Genomic DNA, 18,441 nt, shown 5'->3' with positions numbered 1-18,441 from the left:
TAAGCCATCTCCTTAAAAAATCTATTATAAAAGACAGAATCTGTACATGTGATACAATCAATGAGAAAGTCCACATTGCCAGGACAAGCTTTTGGGCAGTTCTCAAACCCATGACATGAAAAAGGAGTGACAAAAAGAGGACAGTAGCTCATAGTCAGGCTTACGGACGCCTCACAAAACAATACAAACTTAAAATAGGAAGAAACTCTACAAATCCTGGCAGTATTTCTGACCAGCAAGGAATTCTAGTCAATTATCATGATTGTTTTAAGGTTATGTTTTAAGATTACTAGAGACCAGTTTATAACCACAACAACTTAGGAGCTATTTAATGGCCATGTGCTCTGTTGAAATGGAAGATATTTTCACCGGAAGTTTATTTGTTTAATAAAGTAATCTGCTTTTCTTTTCTATAGTGAGGACCTCACCTCTGTGGAGTGCTTTACAGATGAGAGAGGCAGGGAAGTCTTGCATTCCATAGCACACATAGTAGTTATATATGTTTACATAAAATTGGCGCATTTTTAGATAAAACATTTCTAAGACAGCGGTGAGCTTTAATTAAATGCACATTTTGCTGACAAACATAATCATACATTTGACTTCCGGTAGATGTTTAAGGTGAATGAGGTAAAATGACTGACATCATCAACAAAAGTTCAGACTACCCGAGTGTTTCCTTTTCCATTTAAGATTTTTAGAGCTTTACTCTCTCTCTGACGAAGATTTATGAGACTTAAAGGAAGATCAAATTATGCTGCACAAATTGCATGTCTATCTTGTCACCCCTGAACCAGTCTTAGTGGGAGAGTCGGAAATCAAACTTACTTTGATTCAAATTACTTTATTAAATTTTAAGCTTAATATGGCAAAAGGAATTCAGAAGATTAGCCCTCCTTATTCTTTTTTAATTGGATATTTGGATCATGATTTTTTATATATATGTTACTACAAGTTCTGTCATGTACATATAGCCAATGTTTCATTATAGCAGTGCAAAAATAAAGTATTTACAGTGCCAAAATCCAGGCCCTTTTAAGCAAGAATGAGCAATTTACAAATGCTTATTATTCGAACATATTTATTGTGAATATTCTGAAAACCCGACTGAGTTTCACTATTCGGTGGGTCGTCAATTGCTGCACTAATCGGAATTGCAGAAAAGGTATAAAAATAACTACATTCACAGGATAAACTTGGTTCTTCCAGTGACTTCATTTGTTCAAACGAAGACCTGTACTTTCTAACAACTCAAAAGCCCATGGTTGAGAGTGTCTCTTAGCAAAGTGTACCTCCCATCACACAAGAGTCAGACTACAAATCATCGAAAGGGAAGCAGCTGCACCCCAGTCAATGTTTGGTAATAAGTTAGAGGATGGGAGGGGTAAATAATTTAAAAAAGAAGAAGCAAGGGGGAGAGTAAGGAGTTGATGGGAATGGATTACACTAAATGAAGGAAGGTGAACGGGATGTGGGCAGAGAGAGGGAACACGCACCTAAGCTCACAAGAGCACGGCTGGTCAGTGCTTAACCTGCCACATTAAAGCTGCAGGCACCAGGGCTGCTGTAGAGCAATCCACCTTCCAATCTTCCATTGGTGCTCTCTTCAAATATCCACTTGAGAATAAACTTTTGTTAAGTAAAGAGCAGATTTTTTTCTGAGCACCAGTGCATAGTGGGAGGTACAGGGCAAAGGAAAAACATGAACAGAATTCCTGAGGCAAGATAGTTTGGGGGAGGGGAGTTGGCAACAATGTTTAAAAGCAAGGTCTAAGACAACAATCTTCAAGGTATCGGCTTCAGCTAGCTGCTTCACGACCTTTCTCTGCTCTCAACGCCAGTGCTTTCCTGTATAAATGTGGAAGATGCCATGTTGGACATTTAGGAAGCACAAAGCTTCTCTGGGTCATCCAGGAAGCCTGTCGGATGGAACTCCCTGGGTACACACAAGGCGTTGTATCTCAGTGAATCCCAGGCAGGCGTCTTCCTTTGACTTCCTCACACTCTCTTACTCAAGGGACTTTCAAGAGATTAAAACATGGACGCTGGTCTCTTGGAATACAAGGCGCAAAGCTTTGGGGTTCTATAAACCAGACTTTAAAGACAATACCCGACACTTCAGACAACCCCGGAACACTTTGATACACTATTTTTTCAGAGGACTAAGCTCTGGACCGTGTGGTAGGGAGCATGCACTGAGTGTTTGGGGCCAAGCCTCATATTTAACTAGACGCCTACTACCCCTCGGGCTCTACCCAGGCATGTCCGGTACTCTAAAATATCCGGAAGAAGTAACTACACAATTTAAGACTTCTATCAGGTTTTGTCTCTTTAGAGTGCAGTGACAGCCATTGTCTGCCGTCTGCCCTTGCCTTGACAATGTTGGACTGAATGGCTGTTTACTGACTGATGTCACCACTCAATATACAAGCTTTTATTTGAATACATATTCGCTGAACCTCGACTTTTAACGGTTAAAATATATCTCAGCTAATGTGTGCATGCATCAAATTGTATGTAGCAGTCGGCTGGCTCGATTTCGCGGTTTTCTGTCAATGGTTAAAGTGACTGCTGAATGGAGGGCAGCCTACTAGGATCAGTGCATAGTGGAGGATGAGTCGCACAGCTGGGGCGCGCACAAGCACACCCACAGATCCCACCCACCTGCCCACATGCACAGTGCTTGGAAACAGACTTCCTCACACTCCAGAAGGACCTATGCAGCCCTCTCCTCCCATCTGGGCCCACTTACAGAGAGATGGCCCTGAGGCAAGCTGAAGACCGCCTTTGAAGAAGCTGAGAACGGAAATGCTTCAGCACACTGAAGCCTGGTGTAAACAATGTTTAGATTGTTTCCGGCATCCTGACTCTAATACTTGACAGAGAGAGGCAACCCAGAATAACTCTACGACAAAAAAAGGAAGAGAGTAGGTGGGGAGGCCTTGTTATTAGTCCTGTGAGATCCTCCAAAGATGAACTTTATTATTCATTTACCTCAGAGTTATTTGTGTTGCATGGATTAAAATGTCTCCATCTAAGTGACATAGGCAGTAAGTACCATGTATTGTCCCCAGATGTCCAACGCTTTTAAAAATGAAAGTTCAGATGTTCCCCTCTGACTAGGACTCAAGGTTCTTGGTCTGCAATCGAAAGTTTACCGTCTAAGCTTTCTTGACTCTCTGGGTAGTTGTGTACAAGTAGGCAAGGTCTTTTTCATAGTCGTAGTGTAAGCTGCAGCTGTTTATGGGCCCTACCAACTCCTATTTTGGAGAATTGGAGCTCTTTCATTCCCGCCTGCGGTTGGCGGTCTTGAGGATCTTAGCTGCCTGGGCCTGCCCTGTCCATGTGCCACAGCCAGGCCCAGGCAAAGGTATGTGTGTAGTGTACTGCAGGAGAAACAGCCGTTACATCACAGCTCGAACCACGCTGTGCCTTAACAACGCAGTTCAAACCACAAATGCGTCTTTACAAAACAGTCCTTTACCACACAAGTCATTACAACGACTTGCCCTAAGGAAAGCATTGTTGGACTGATGTTGGACTTTCCCTACTGTTGCGCAGACTGGAGCTGGAATAGTAAATTATAATATTCCAAAGTCCAGCGCTTTCCTTAAGACAAGTCGTTGTAATGACTTGCGTGGTAAATGAATGTGTTGTAAACATGCATGTGTGGTTCGACTGCGTTGTTAAGGCAGGCGTGGTGAATGCCTGCATGGTTCCGACATACAACCATACTTCAGCACAAAGCAGAAGCATGAGGTGAGATATGGCAAAGATACCAAGCACTGAGCATCTACTTCCCTTCATCATTGTCTCTACCTCCTCCTATGCGCGTGTCCTGCTTTGAGCCACGGGGTTGTGCACCGTGGTGAATGCCTGCATGGTTCCGACATACAACCATACTTCAGCACAAAGCAGAAGCATGAGGTGAGATATGGCAAAGATACCAAGCACTGAGCATCTACTTCCCTTCATCATTGTCTCTACCTCCTCCTATGCGCGTGTCCTGCTTTGAGCCACGGGGTTGTGCACCCATGGCCTTTCCTCCTTGAGCCCTGGCCAGTTCCGTAGCAGTGCATGGCAGTGAGAGGCAGAGAGCGGAAGCCGGCCAAGCCTCATGGAATCCTACAACCATGCCGATACTTGCTCCCTGGCCTTGCAGCTCCCTCCTCCCATCACCTGCTGATGCTTCCCATGCAAGCCGTACCTGGGAGAAAGGAGCCTCCAGGGTACCGAAATCACAGTTAAGTTGAGAGGAGGAGGTGGCAGTCTATGAAACTCAAACTCTCAGGAACATTTATAAAGTCTCTACCAGGGGTAAAAGACCCACAGTTCCATGTCCACGACCCTCAAACAAACGAGCAAAGAGGAAGTTCTGGTCCCCCTGGAGTTTTTATTTACCTGCATATTTAGACAGACACTTGGTTTTGCTGCAAATTATACACTAGGTCTAGTGTTACTCGAGGTACTGTGCAACACAATTATCATAAGTGCACTAAAGATGTGAATGTCTAGCCAGCATTGTCAGTACTCAAACCTGTTATACCCTACTTAATTGTATAACATGTACTCCAGCCCTGCTGCCTCCAGCTGCTCAGTGAGATGGTCATGGAATGTTGGTGTGCCTGTGATGCGTGGAATGCCTGGGTGTCTGAGTGGATGAGTGTTGGCAGTTAGAGATGGGCTGAGCAGCTAGGCAGGCTGCTCCTGGTGGAGCTGGTACCACACTAGTCTGTCTGGATTAAAGACAGATGTGACCGGTACTGGAGACTGAATAAAGAAGACTTAATAATACCTCCTGGCTCCAGGTGTCTATCTTCATAGATCACAACAAAACCTTTAATACTAAGTCATAAAATATAGATGTATCTACAGTGCAACGTAGGATTCAAATAGTAGAAATTACATGAAACACAATAGGCCATAAACAATAAAATGGTAATGTAACAGACTACAGTGGAAAAATCATGACTCATTGCTGTACACACTGTTCACTGTTTGCAATCTCTACATCATCGCAAACATAGAAGCAGCCCTAAATGAAAACAAAACAGTTAACAATGCAGTTCCTGGGCCTTTTCATTGGGTCAACAGCGTTTGCAAACCAGCACTTTAAATCGGCAGGCACTTCCATGTACTGAGTACCTGCACTTCTTCGATGCGAAATGGAGAGTGCCAGCGTATCCTTCAATGGTGCAGTCCTTTTTAATGGGAGAGTCACAGCACTTCTAAGTAGCCAACAAGTACTCTGGGGCAGTGAGTACCTGGACATCTATATTTCCATTCAAAGCAGTATCGCAAACATATGCTGATCATGGTGGCTAACCGATCAAGAACACCTATAATCAAAGATCAGAATCCTCCCACCAAACCTGAAAGTTTACACCAGATGTGCAAAGCGAGGCCACTCATGAATCCAGTGTTCACAACAAAGTGAAACAAAGCAAACTCGGTGACAAACAATAATACAGTGCACCGGTACCCTGCAATGCAAGTGGACAGTGTTGTGCAGTTTCTATAAGGGAATTACTGCGTCCTGTAACCTCAGATTATCGCCCAGTTTAGGGTTAGGTAGTGTCAGCCCCTTACAAAGGAGATATTTCACAGCCCGGGGCACAGAGGCTCTAAATCAGGCTCACTATTGGGGAGGGAGGAGGTGGGTCTTAAGGCGGAAGAGGTCCTCGGCAATTGGTGCGCACCCACAGGCAGAAAGAGCTTCCCTGGGCTACAAATGGCTGTCATGGTCCAGCCATGGCAAACCATTTAGGCGCCAAATGCCAAAGAAGCCGGGACGTTGGGTTATGAAAAATGATGTAAGTTGAAGCAGAGAGGAAGGATGCCTGCCACTGCTCTCTCCAGTGCTCGTAAAAATAGTTCCCTGGGTTGCCCTCCCTTAGTGTCTGGTGAGGGGTAGAGAGCATCAAACTGCTGTGAAAATATCTATTGTTTCCTTGAGTTGGTTGAGTTCCTCCAAGCAAATACACTTTAAACAAGCATTGACATAGCCAATAGGTCTCGCCTTTGGGACCTTATAAGTCTTTAGTCATGCAACAGTTGCGTAACTAAATACTTATAAGGTCCCAAAGCGAGACCTATTGGCTATGCAAAGCGGCCGTGCGGCCGCGAAAGTGAAAGTAATCGCGATCACGATCAAACATCAAAGCGGCCGTGCGGCCGAAAGTGAAAGTAATCGCGGCAAAGCGCGGTACGCTCGCCCGCGCACATGCACTGTAGCTCTAGGCTGGCCTGGTAGCACTTTTTGGAGCCCTCTCAATAAGTCTCGCTAGACCAGCGCATGCGCTGGGTCAGGCGAGACCTAAAAAGCAGGCAGCAGCAGGCAGGGCCAGGAGAGCTTCAGCAGGGTCCTTCAGCTGGGTTTCTAGTTAATACAACATTTCCAGAACTCAGCTCCATGCCCTGCAAGCATCACCAGAAACATGGCCTATGGAGTTTGATGTCCAAGAGGTATCCAGCAAGCTGCATGGAGGCTCCAGCTTACCTGCTCAAGTATCGGGCACTTGATACATAACCCAGTGTCAACCATGGCCTGAGCATTCTCCAGCTGCAACAGGTTCAGCTAGCCAGGGAAGGGCAGAGTTCCCCCCACAGAGGTGTCACTGGCAGTCTTCATTGCCAGCATGGATTAAAAGAGGCAATGCCTACGTGCAGATGAGCAGGGGCACCTCCCAGAGGGTGGCTCTGACTGCTCGTTGTGTGCATCTTCTTCAGGCAATCATGGAAACAAAGACTATAGAGGGAGGCAGCGAGGGACATGGCTGTCCGTGTCTTTTGTGGGAATCCATCCTCCCTCTTCCAACGGACATTTTTACAAAAATTGTTTGAAAACACCTAAGGGTCAGCTTATGATATGTGACCTGCTAGAGTTGGTGAAACATTTACTATACACATCTGTAGCAGTGGGCTCAATGAACATTGCCAAGCGCTCCATCTCAAACACACAGAATACATATATATATATAGCAGCTGTAGACTTCCGGTGAAGAGTGGATCGAGGGGGTCTACCTCCTTGAAAATTTATGACGGGACGTGTGATGGTCGGTTTGCCATCTCAGAGCAGACAAAAAGGTGTCCCTGAACTGTTTTAAAAAAACTGAAAGGCATGGGAACTGAAATGGATGATGAAACAAAATGGCAGGGGTTGGCAAAGCTATCCTCGGAGAAAGGTCTTAAAGTTTCAGGGACCTCACAGTCTGGCTAGCAGCAGGAGTGGGTGTGCGCGCCCCGCGCTGTGCCTGTGCATGAAATGAACATGACAAAGGACAAAGTAGTCAATCAAGGAGGTCACTGTGGTTAACGTGAGTGTATCCTGCCTTGGATTTGATGAAGACCTAAAATAAATCTGAGTTTATGACAATATTTTATTCGTTCTTGTATATAGGTCGCACTCACCTCATTTTGTGTCTGAACTCGATTACCAAAATGTTATGCTATTAGCCAGTTACAATCAGACGGTATAGCCCAGTGGGTTAAGGGTGGACCCCAAGGGTGCTCATGCCATGACATAAAGATATCCTTCACTGAAGACACACGGACAATCAAGAGCCGCCATGTTTTACATGCAACTATTGACATGACAGCATGGTCAGATCAGCCGGCTGGTGTTGTAGTGGTGAAGATGTTCAGCCCAAGTTGGCACTGTGAATAATGTCTTTGCAGAAGAAAGTGATGTGAAATATGGAAAAAGTGCATTATGAAATTCCTTTGGAGCTTCTTGGATGGCGAGTTCATCAACCCGCTTTTCCTGTTTGTAAAAATTAAGTTTCCCGTTTCTGTTTTTTGAAGCACAGAACGTCAGTGAGGAAGGAAAAGATATTGAGAAAGCTGTGTTTATAGGTACATGTGGGGCTGATTTACGTGACTGCTTGCACAAGAATGCAATGAAGTGTGGGGTATGCAGCCCGTGCACTGATTGGTTAAACATATCAAGCCGTGAGATACTGTCGGCCATGAATCTGACTGCGGGGTGTGCATGCCACCCCTTCACACCTGTCTGGGCCTTCCCAGCGAGGGACAGCAGGGGGCGTGGCTTAACATAAGCAGCTTCCGGTAATGCGAAATGCAACAATAACCCTCTTGTGAAATATTCACAGACCTATGGCACTGAATAAGAATGAAAGTAATATTCATAGGATCCTGTGTAACACCTGCCAGGATCCACCCGACTCCAGAAAACGTACAGAGAGCAGACATAAAAAGTGCAGAGGAGAACCGCATACACGGATTTACACTTTTGGTCTCAGTTAAACTTACGACCAAGACGTAAGTTTAATTGAGACAAAAGTCTACTTGTAAATGCCCTTTGTGAATACCGAAAGTCTTAAAGTTACACTTTTGTCTCAGTCTACCTTTGCGAATCAGGCCCAGTATGTATAACATGATGCCTGAGAATGGATGAAAGAAAACATGATGTTCTGGAAAAGAACCTCCAAGTACCTAAAGCCATTTAAAATGCATAAGCACAATGTATCCAAGACAATAGGAAATGCTTTCCTTACCAGCATCACTTCTGTCTCCCTGGTCACCCTTTTCTCCTTTTAGACCTCGATCTCCTGAAAAACAAAGAATAATAGGTTAATACAGGTCTCTGCTAAACCTTCAGAGGCAATAAACCCACAAGTGACATGCAACAATCTACTGATAATAATCATAATGGTAAAAAAGACCTGCCCAGTGACAAGGTGATGGCAGGAATGGCTATTTCCTTTCATTTAAATTCAATTATGTCGCTGCTTCTAGAAAGTTCCAGAAACATTTGCCTTCTGAGTGTGAAAAGAATTAAATGCAGACATGTTGCAATATAAACAATTTATATTTATTTTATGGAAACTCATTCTGTTGTATCCTCCGTTAGGGTAATGTTGAACTACAAAAATAGATGATTTTGAAATAGTAAATTGTTGGTTATCTCTGTGCTAAAACAATGATGATTTTGCAGAAAAAGTAATTCAAATTGCCACCAAGTGGATAAGACGAGGAATAAATGCCCCTTTAGGTTAGGGCCCACGGTATAAACAGGCTGCGTGAAATTATCACAGGTTTTTATGTGTTAATGTTACTCTGCTTGATTATAACCTGTAGGTTTTTCCCCACCTGGTTTTACTGGGTATGGGAGAACCGGACATGATTTTTCTTGCCAAATCACGTGAGGCTTTGGCATTAACAGCAGTGAACCATAACTCCACCTTTTTTGTCCAATGTAGAAAATATAATACTGCCCGCCTCCAGTTCTTAAATTGAGCCAGTGGTTTCTGGTGCTCAGCACCAGCAGTTAATTGCAAACAAGGGCACCTGAGACAGTCTTCCACAAATTGGTGCTGTCTGGCTAATTTAGATTTGACCACAAAAACTGCTAATTTTTAATTCGATATACATTAAAAATTACTATTATTGCTATTATAGGCTTATTGCAGCTCCATAGGGTTACGGGTGCGTCATGTGTCTCCAAGTCCCACGGCCGTCAAAAAGTCAGCCAAAGGACGGCGGGTCGAGTGAGTGTGTCAAGTGGGCCACCAGTCTTCACAATGGGCTGTGTTGAAATCTTCGCCCATTATAAGGTTGCCTTTCGGGAGCTCCGGTAGTAGACCACTAAGCTCTGCGAATGCCACATTGTGTAGCCGAGGAGGTATGTATACTGGGATGATGTTGATTGTAGTGTTCTCCCACCTACCAGCTAGTGCTACATATCTGCCGTAACTATCCACCCAGGTGTTCTGGAACATGAAAGGGAGGGATTTACGCACCAACACTTCCACCCCTCTAGATCCTGAAGTGTAGCCCGCATGAACCATCATCCTAAATCCCCAAAGATCCAGAGCTCGATAAGTGTTGCCTCTCAGGTGCGTCTCCTGGAGGATGACGATGTCGGGCGCATGTTGCTTAAGATATTGGAGTATTACCCTTCTCTTAAATTCGTCTCCTGGACCATTGACTTTCCAGGACAATATTTTGATGGCTTGAGCCATGAGAGCCATAAGTGTAGGCGTGGTGAGTTATTGATGTGGTGGGCCGGTATAAGACATGACGAGAGCTGAGCTACTATAGTGTGAGAACACAGGGGAAGGAGCCAAAGCTGTGTCAATTCTAGTATGCTGCACATTAAACACAAAACAATACCAAAATAAGCAAACTTAAATAAGACTCAAACGAATCCCCCCTCCTGCACGATGGACCTAAAACTGCCCACCCCCAACTCTGCAGAGCGGATGCCAGCTCCATAGAACGTATTTAACTAGAGGTGGCTAGGCCAACACCAAAGGGTCTCCCTTCTACCTTCCCGGAAAAGGAAAGCTTTTTCCATGTCCACGTTGGCCCACTTACCCTCTCCGTAATGTCCGACCAGTCGCTGTATACAGGAGGAGGTAGCATCTCCACAAAGCAATTGAAGGCACCACGGTGCTCCAGTTATGTCAAACATCCTGCAACAGTTGAAAGTTGCTAAATATTTAGTCGCAGAATCTCAGCCACTTGTAGGTTTCTCAGGTCGAGTCCATTCTCGGGGAGGTGCTCCGTCTTCAGTCCGCAATCACAACTCATTAACGTCCCAGTGTCACTACCCAGGGCATGATGGACACATCGATCTTCCCGCCATCCTCCAACCTTTGATCCAATCCCAGGTATCTTGTGGTATTGCGAAGTACCACATTTACCCCTCGGCAACCACCCACAACTTGGCAGGAAAGGTCATTGAGTATTTTATTTTACGTTCTCTCAAAACTCTCTTAACCTCTAGAAAACAGTGATGCTGGCATTGTACTTGGAGCGTGAAGTCTGGAAAAAAAGATGATTGTGGCACTGCCTCAGGTGATTGAAGGGGCGCTGTGCACCATCTGTAAAATGACGTTGCGGTCTCAGAAATGAAATGTTCTGGCTATGATCAGACAAAGGAGTGCCCAGGGCGTGGAGGCACTCCAGGGACATGATGTACCTGGTCCACCGAGAGGTATGTGGAAAGGCAGCACGGTTGCAGCTTTTTCAGGATGAGGTCCTCAATAAATAAATCTACAAATGGCTCCTACGAATGTTCAGGCACACCAGCAATGCAAATATTGTAGCATCTCGACCAGCATTCAAAGTCCTCCAGTCTAGCCATGGCTGCGGCCTGCAGCTCGCCAACTTGGTCCTTCAGTGTCGCTCTGTCAACCTTGAGGGTGGCAGTAGAGTCCTCCACCTCCTTCATACAGGTACCCATTTTGCCCAGGCTGACTTCCATCGTGACAGAGTCAATTCTGGCCTCTAGGTAAGTATAGACCCGTAGTATTGCTTCCATAATATCGTGGAGAGACCCTGCCTCTGGGAATGCCTGATGCAGTAGTACATACTGTACCCCGTATCGGTGCCACTCCCGCCACAGATGCCTCCTTCAGGACTACAAATGTATCAAGCTTGGTTTGATGCACAGTGAGCACTACTTTACCTCACATCATAATGGAGGACTGTGTCAGCCACACGCTGGTGGGTAATCAGTATCGACTGGTAGAGCAACAGGGTGAGGTGCAGGAGGTAGAGGGGCCAACGCAGTACTCACTGGGGGTTCAAAAGCATCCTGGCAACCTGTCAGGTTTCCCACCACTCCCAAGCAGTAGCCAGGGATCACGGTCCTGGCAAAACAGTTCCGTAGTCGCAGGAACAAGCGCAGACTTCACGCCGCCAGCCCACCAAATAAGGGGGGGTCCTGAATCTGAAGCACGTACCTGCAGATTGGCCCCAGTGCATTAGACAGCCAGAAAATAGTAGAGTGTTCAAGAGAGGTGCAGAGCACAGCAGGAGCAAGGCAAAGGAGCAGCAAGTCCCACACAACACTTTTTTCACCCTGAGCAGTCTCCCAGTCCGTGGCTTTAGTATTGGCAAAGTAGGAGACTGTCTAGTGATCAACAATTTGCATGGCAGGCCCGGTCAGGTGTATGGATAGGATTGTGGCTGGAGGCCTGGATCAGGCAGCCCAGGACTCTTCAGGGTAACAAAGGGGGTGCACCCAACAGCACTCGCAATGGCCTCTGTTTCAATGTGGCCTGCAGTTACACCCTATGCGGGCCGCCGTTCGTTGACGGAAACTGCCAGATGGGCTCTGCACATGGCCTGTGGTACAGAAGGGGGGATCAGGCCACTGTGCAATAGTTACCATCATAGCCGGCCCGATGGCTTAAATGCCTCACTCAGCACAGGGTTGCGGCTCCGCTGAAATACCTACAAGCCACAGGCTGGCCCCAGCAGCTCTCTTACAGAACAACGGTTGATTGCCGCTGGGCATCACCAGCAAGAGGGACAGGTTCCCCCGTACGCCACGGCTGCAGTCAAGGCCGCACACATGGCTATATTCAGAGCACAGGCCTCATCCTGGTCTTCCTCAATGGGGTAATATTTGGGCAAGTGAGACAGCCCAACTAGTTCATTAGGCTGTACAGGGCTCAGGCGCTGAGTCCGCGTAGCCCCAGGACAGATGACTACACATATAGTAGGGGGATTAGCAAATGAAGGGGGGATCCGTGTTAGAGTGCGGCCATCGTGATCGGCGGCTGGCCACGCCCCCCACCAATAGACATTCTTGATGAATGTGCACCAAAAATTAAAAGCCCAAGGCCAATGGGTTGAGATAGAATTTTACAAATGTTTTATTTATTAGCACTGTTCTTTGCCCTGATTGCATATTATTCTGTGTTGAACTTTTGCTCTTTATTACATAACTACAAGCAGACCCCATTAAGTACAAACATGAGACTCAATAAATGTGCTTATAAAAGACAAATTTGGACAGTTTTTGCGATGACAACTAGTGGACAACTAGTGACAGCTGGTGACATTTGAAAGCGGTGGGCATAAACGTTGGGCATGACTTTTATATAGCGAGGAATTTGAACAAGTTCAATGGACAAACCTGGGGTCCAGGGTGAATCCCTCTTCCGAGAAAGAGATTAAAAAAAGATTGCCAAATGGTGCATTTTAAAGTAAATGAATGTAGCAAATAAGCAAGGCTTATAAAGCAGTGGTAACGTATAGTCTTAAAATATTAAACACATGAAAAACTGCCCCATATCTTCCTGCATTAATATGTTTAACAGTTACTGGAATGTGTAAATTGTACTGCATGAAAACTTTAGCCCTTTAAAATGTATACTTGCCCAGTGTCTTGCACTGCATGCAGCATTACCTTTGGAAAAATATGCTCTAATCAGACTTTGAGAAGCACCCACAGCTGGTGGCTGCAACCAGTCATATAGAAATATGTGCAGGGAGGTCTTTCAGTGGGTTGAAAAAAGTGGGGGCTCTCTATAAAGGAACATGTCAAACACATATCTGTTATTCCCATAGTGTGCCACTTGACCGGTATTTTGGTTTCGCTCTGAGATGTAATTGTATCCAGATAAATGACACAACAACTGACATACATCTAAAGCCTGTCAGTATGATCGGCTTTGTCAATGGGTCTTAGCTGTTTAGGATAAATGAGTAACAACAATGATTTGTTATAAATAATTAACATTAGAAATATTTCAATTCTGAAACTGTGAGTCTGTGAATTAAATAGCATTGAGGCTTGTGGAAGGAGTTTTGGCCTTCAGTTATGTGTGCTTTATGTTAGATATGTATCCGCTTTTTCTCTGCATATCTCATCCATCTGCACATCTTCAACCACCTGTCTTTCCTCTTCAGCATAGCTCTTTTCACTCTTCCCCGAATGCCCTTGCTTGCATCTCTGTCACTTCACTGCCCCCAAACATGCACTGCACTCCCTCAAATTTAAGCACTTCAATTTCTCTAACGTTTGCCTTGCAAATATTTTGACATGTGTATACCCCCTTCGCACACATATCCGCAGAATTTCAGTTGCAAATGGAATACATGAACATTGTTCTGTGTGCTCTGTAGAGAGGCCAACCCACTGACAGGCACTTTGTTTGGCTTCAGCCTTAGCGCCTGCGCACTCAATCAAACCCCTCATAAACACCTGGCATGGCACAAGCCTCAAAGTATGCAAAGAACACAATACAGATAAACAACAACATTAAAAAATAGCTTACTCTTGGGGAATGCAGGATTAAGTAAAGCATGTGAAATAAGAGAGGCACTAAATCGCTGAAATGATTTCCCTTAACTTTTTTAACATTCATTGTTTGTAAGTCAATCCATGTTTTTAGCATCAGTGTTAATTTACAGGCATGAAGACAGGGCCAGTTTTAATGTCATACTCAGAGAACTGTCCACTGTAAGCACATATTAATCGCCTTGCTTGACTCGGATATTTGGATCAACTTCACAAGGGACAAGAACTGTGAGGCTGATTGCATCATTGGTCTACAGAGTGCATACAACCATACACAACAATGGCAATGAAGGGCTTTATGACAGAAAGCCATGCGTCCTGCGTCGTCCTGCGTCACATTGTAGAAAGTTGATTTACTGCATGACTTCTGTCTCCAGCCTCAGAGCGAGGCGGGGCAAGCAGCTGAAACACACAGCCCAACCAGAATTAAATACATTGATTTGTTTAGCGATACGAGTGAAACTCTAAATAAATTAATCTATTTAATATGTTTTTATGTAAATGTATAGGAATTTTAGAGGGGCACCCCTGATGACAATGACGCAATTACATATAATTTACAAAGGAGATTTGTACAGAGAAATATACAAAAACCTACTGTATTTTGCATGCTTTCATGCATTTTTTCCGTTTTATCCAAAATGCATTGCTTATTGTTTCATTTAATTTTATTTTAGGGTTTTATAGCCTGCGCCACATCCACTGATGGGAACCAGAGCATTTCCATATACTAGATCCCATGATGAGCCAAGAAGCATATTCCACATTGCTCCTTGTGTTTCTTCCTACGATGCAGAATTACAGTGAAAAGAGGTCAGATTAGCACAACCCTTCTGGTTACCATGCACTCCTCCGCTACATCCATGGATCAATCCAATCTGCCATGCCTCTGTAAGAAGTTCTTCCAATGTCTAAATAAAGTACTTTCACATGTACCCTTCATAGATGGGTGGCACAGATCCAGACCCCTAAGCCAAATACTATCCCACATCTGCTGCTAGTGATTCGAGTGAAATCCCGCCCCCCTCTATACAGAATATAAATGGCAATCACTCGGTTTTTAAGACTGGATCATGTCATTCAGAAGCAAGATATTTATTAATGTCAGTCTTGATCAATTTAATATTGGTAACGTGCTCCCTGTTATAAATACCTATAACTGAAAAGCGTGCAAGATTTTCACTTAGTGGAAGGTAGGGTTCGGTATGTTGAGCCACAGAAAAGTAAAACCCATCACAGCCTTCAAAGACTAAGATAAGGCTGTTGTCTGTCCCCACACAGCTTTCAAAGACTAGGACAAGGCTGTCATCTGTCCCCACACAGTCTTCAAAGATTAAGAGAAGTCTGTCATCTGTCCCCATACCACCTTCAAAGACTAAGAGAAGGCTGTCATCTGTCCCCACACAGCTTTCAAAGACTAGGATAAGGCTGTCATGTTTCCCACACAGTCTTCAAAGACTAAGAGAAGGCTGTCATCTGTCCCCATACAGCCTTCAAAGACTAAGAGAAGGCTGTCATCTGTCCCCACGCAGCTTTCAAAGACTAGGGCAAGGCTGTCATCTGTCCCCACACAGCTTTCAAAGACTAGGACAAGGCTGTCATCTGCCCCACACAGTCTTCAAAGACTAAGAGAAGGCTGTCATCTGCCCCACACAGTCTTCAAAGACTAAGAGAAGGCTGTCATCTGTCCCCACGCAGCTTTCAAAGACTAGGGCAAGGCTGTCATCTGTCCCCACACAGCTTTCAAAGACTAGGACAAGGCTGTCATCTGCCCCACACAGTCTTCAAAGACTAAGAGAAGGCTGTCATCTGCCCCACACAGTCTTCAAAGATTAAGAGAAGGCTGTCAGCTGTCCCCATACAGCCTTCAAAGACTAAGAGAAGGCTGTCATCTGTCACCACACAGTCTTCAAAGACTAAGAGAAGGCTGTCATCTGTCCCCACACAGCTTTCAAAGATTAGGACAAGGCTGTCATCTGTCCCCACACAGTCTTCAAAGATTAAGAGAAGTCTGTCATCTGTCCCCATACCACCTTCAAAGACTAAGAGAAGGCTGTCATCTGTCCCCACACAGCTTTCAAAGACTAGGATAAGGCTGTCATGTTTCCCACACAGTCTTCAAAGACTAAGAGAAGGCTGTCATCTGTCCCCATACAGTCTTCAAAGACTAAGAGAAGGCTGTCATCTGTCCCCACGCAGCTTTCAAAGACTAGGACAAGGCTGTCATCTGTCCCCACACAGTCTTCAAAGACTAAGAGAAGGCTGTCATCTGTCCCCATACAGCCTTCAAAGACTAAGAGAAGGCTGTCATCAACCCCACACAGCCTTCAAAGACTAAGAGAAGGCTGTCATCTGTCCCCACACAGCTTTCAAATTCTAGGAGAAGGATGTCATCTGTCTCCACACAGTCTTCAAAGACTAAGAGAAGGCTGTCATCTGTCCCCATACAGCTTTCAAAGACTAAGAGAAGGCTGTCATCTGTCCCCACACAGATTTCAAAGACTAGGACAAGGCTGTCATCTGTCCCCACACAGCTTTCAAAGACTAAGAGAAGGCTGTCATCTGTCCCCATACAGCCTTCAAGGACTAAGAGAAGGCTGTCATCTGTCCCTTCACAGCTTTCAAAGACTAAGAGAAGGATGTCATCTGTCCCCATACAGCCTTCAAAGACTAAGAGAAGCCTGTCATCTGTCCCCACACAGCTTTCAAAGACTAGGACAAGGCTGTCATCTGTCCCCACACAGTCTTCAAAGACTAAGAGAAGGCTGTCATCTGTCCCCACACAGCTTTCAAAGACTAAGAGAAGGATGTCATCTGTCCCCATACAGCCTTCAAAGACTAAGAGAAGGCTGTCATCTGTCCCCACACAGCCTTCAAAGACTAGGACAAGGCTGTCATCTGTCCCCACCCACACACTAATAGTAAAGCATGCACCAGTGTGTCTTACAGATTTCCTCTGAGTACATTTATTGAAACCAGACAATGTATATTTGTGTCCTCATAAATTGAGGGATCATGAGTGGATCCTGGTGCCTCTCTGCAGTTTGCGTACAGGAGTAGAGGCTTAAAACCCAGGCACTGTTCCTAGATAGCATAAAAAGTACAGCCTATCTGCTCGGAGGCAGCTGTTTAAGTCAGAAATATAACTGTGTTGTAAGACGTGAAGTGTAAAATATATATAATTAACAGGTCCAAAATGAAATGTGATATCAGAAGGAGAGAAATGACTTTCAAAGCCAAGGTAGTCCCCTAAGTGTGACTTCAACATATGGTCTGGACTAGGGCAATAGGCATGGCCTTATAGACCAAAGAAGGACTGAGACCAGGTCACAAATTTAAAAAGGTGTCTAGCAGCATACTAGAATAAGGAAAGATGGGAACTCAGGGTTCTGGACCCTAGTGACAGAGAGTTAGAATTCAGCAGACCTGAGCCACAAAGATGCAATCATCTGCAATTAAGAGATGCTGTGGTAGCTGCCGGAAAGTAGAGCATCAACAGACTTTTGAATTAGACTAACTTGCCACCGGATGGGGCAGTGTCTCAGTTCAGATGTCTGGATAATGAAAAACTCAAACTACCTGGGAAATATAGGCACACACATGATGTATGTTAGGCAAGCTAGGATGGTGCTGATTTCGGGTAGGACAGTCATGAAAGGAGCTGGAAAAATGTCAGATGGAAACTCTGCCTATAAGTCCTTAGCAGTTTCGCGAGGAAGGTTGCTAAGATATGAGGTGTGCCAGAGGTGCTGGAAATCCAGTGGCAGAAATAGTCCTCAGAGAAGGGTCAAGACAGTTGAACAGAACTCCATGACAACATAAAGATCATCCAATTTGCTCAGTGGCAGACAAGAATTGTGGTAAATTCTCCATATAAGGGTAATACCTCCCTAACAGAAGTGGCCCATTGTGGAACAACCCTGTGATTTAGTTGGTGGCTGTGCCCCAAAGGACCAAATAATTACTGTAAATCTCTACAGTCAACTCACAGAAGTGCGAGATGGCCCTACAGGGGATGCAAAATTAAAAAATGTGTTGGTAATTAAAGAAATATTATTATAACGTAGTGTAGGACATTGATGTCTTCAGTATGTTAGTAGTTAAAAAAAATAAACCCAACAGGTATTATTTTAGCTGTAAGGTTATATTCATCAAATTCTTTAAAAACTGAATGAATAAAAAAAATCTAACATAAAACATGCAATCTGTTGAAATGTAGAGGGTTCTATAATGTTCTCTATAATATTCAATCGCTACATAGAGTCACAGATGACAGCAATAGGATTCAACAACATGCCGTTGATATATAACTCTACATGAAAGTCTCTTCTGCTCCAGACATTTAACTCCACAAACACTGACTGTGCCTCATCCAGAACCTA

The 18,441-nt window shown here is 44.7% G+C and overlaps 1 protein-coding gene across 1 annotated transcript in view; it reads right to left on the bottom strand.

Moving 5' to 3' along the window:
• SCARA5 (scavenger receptor class A member 5) overlaps positions 1-18,441 on the bottom strand; it is a 1,100,058-nt gene that overhangs the window by 149,841 nt on the left and 931,776 nt on the right. Inside the window, exon 7 of the mRNA XM_085613113.1 lies at positions 8,517-8,570. Coding sequence (XP_085469239.1) covers positions 8,517-8,570 — 54 coding nt within the window. The remainder of the gene's footprint in view (positions 1-8,516; positions 8,571-18,441) is intronic.

Source organism: Triturus cristatus, chromosome 6 (assembly GCF_964204655.1).
Source record: "Triturus cristatus chromosome 6, aTriCri1.1, whole genome shotgun sequence".
In the NCBI taxonomy this organism is placed as follows: Eukaryota; Metazoa; Chordata; class Amphibia; order Caudata; family Salamandridae; genus Triturus; species Triturus cristatus.
Note: the sequence above shows the minus strand (reverse complement) of the source record. Positions and strands in the feature narration are given on the sequence as shown.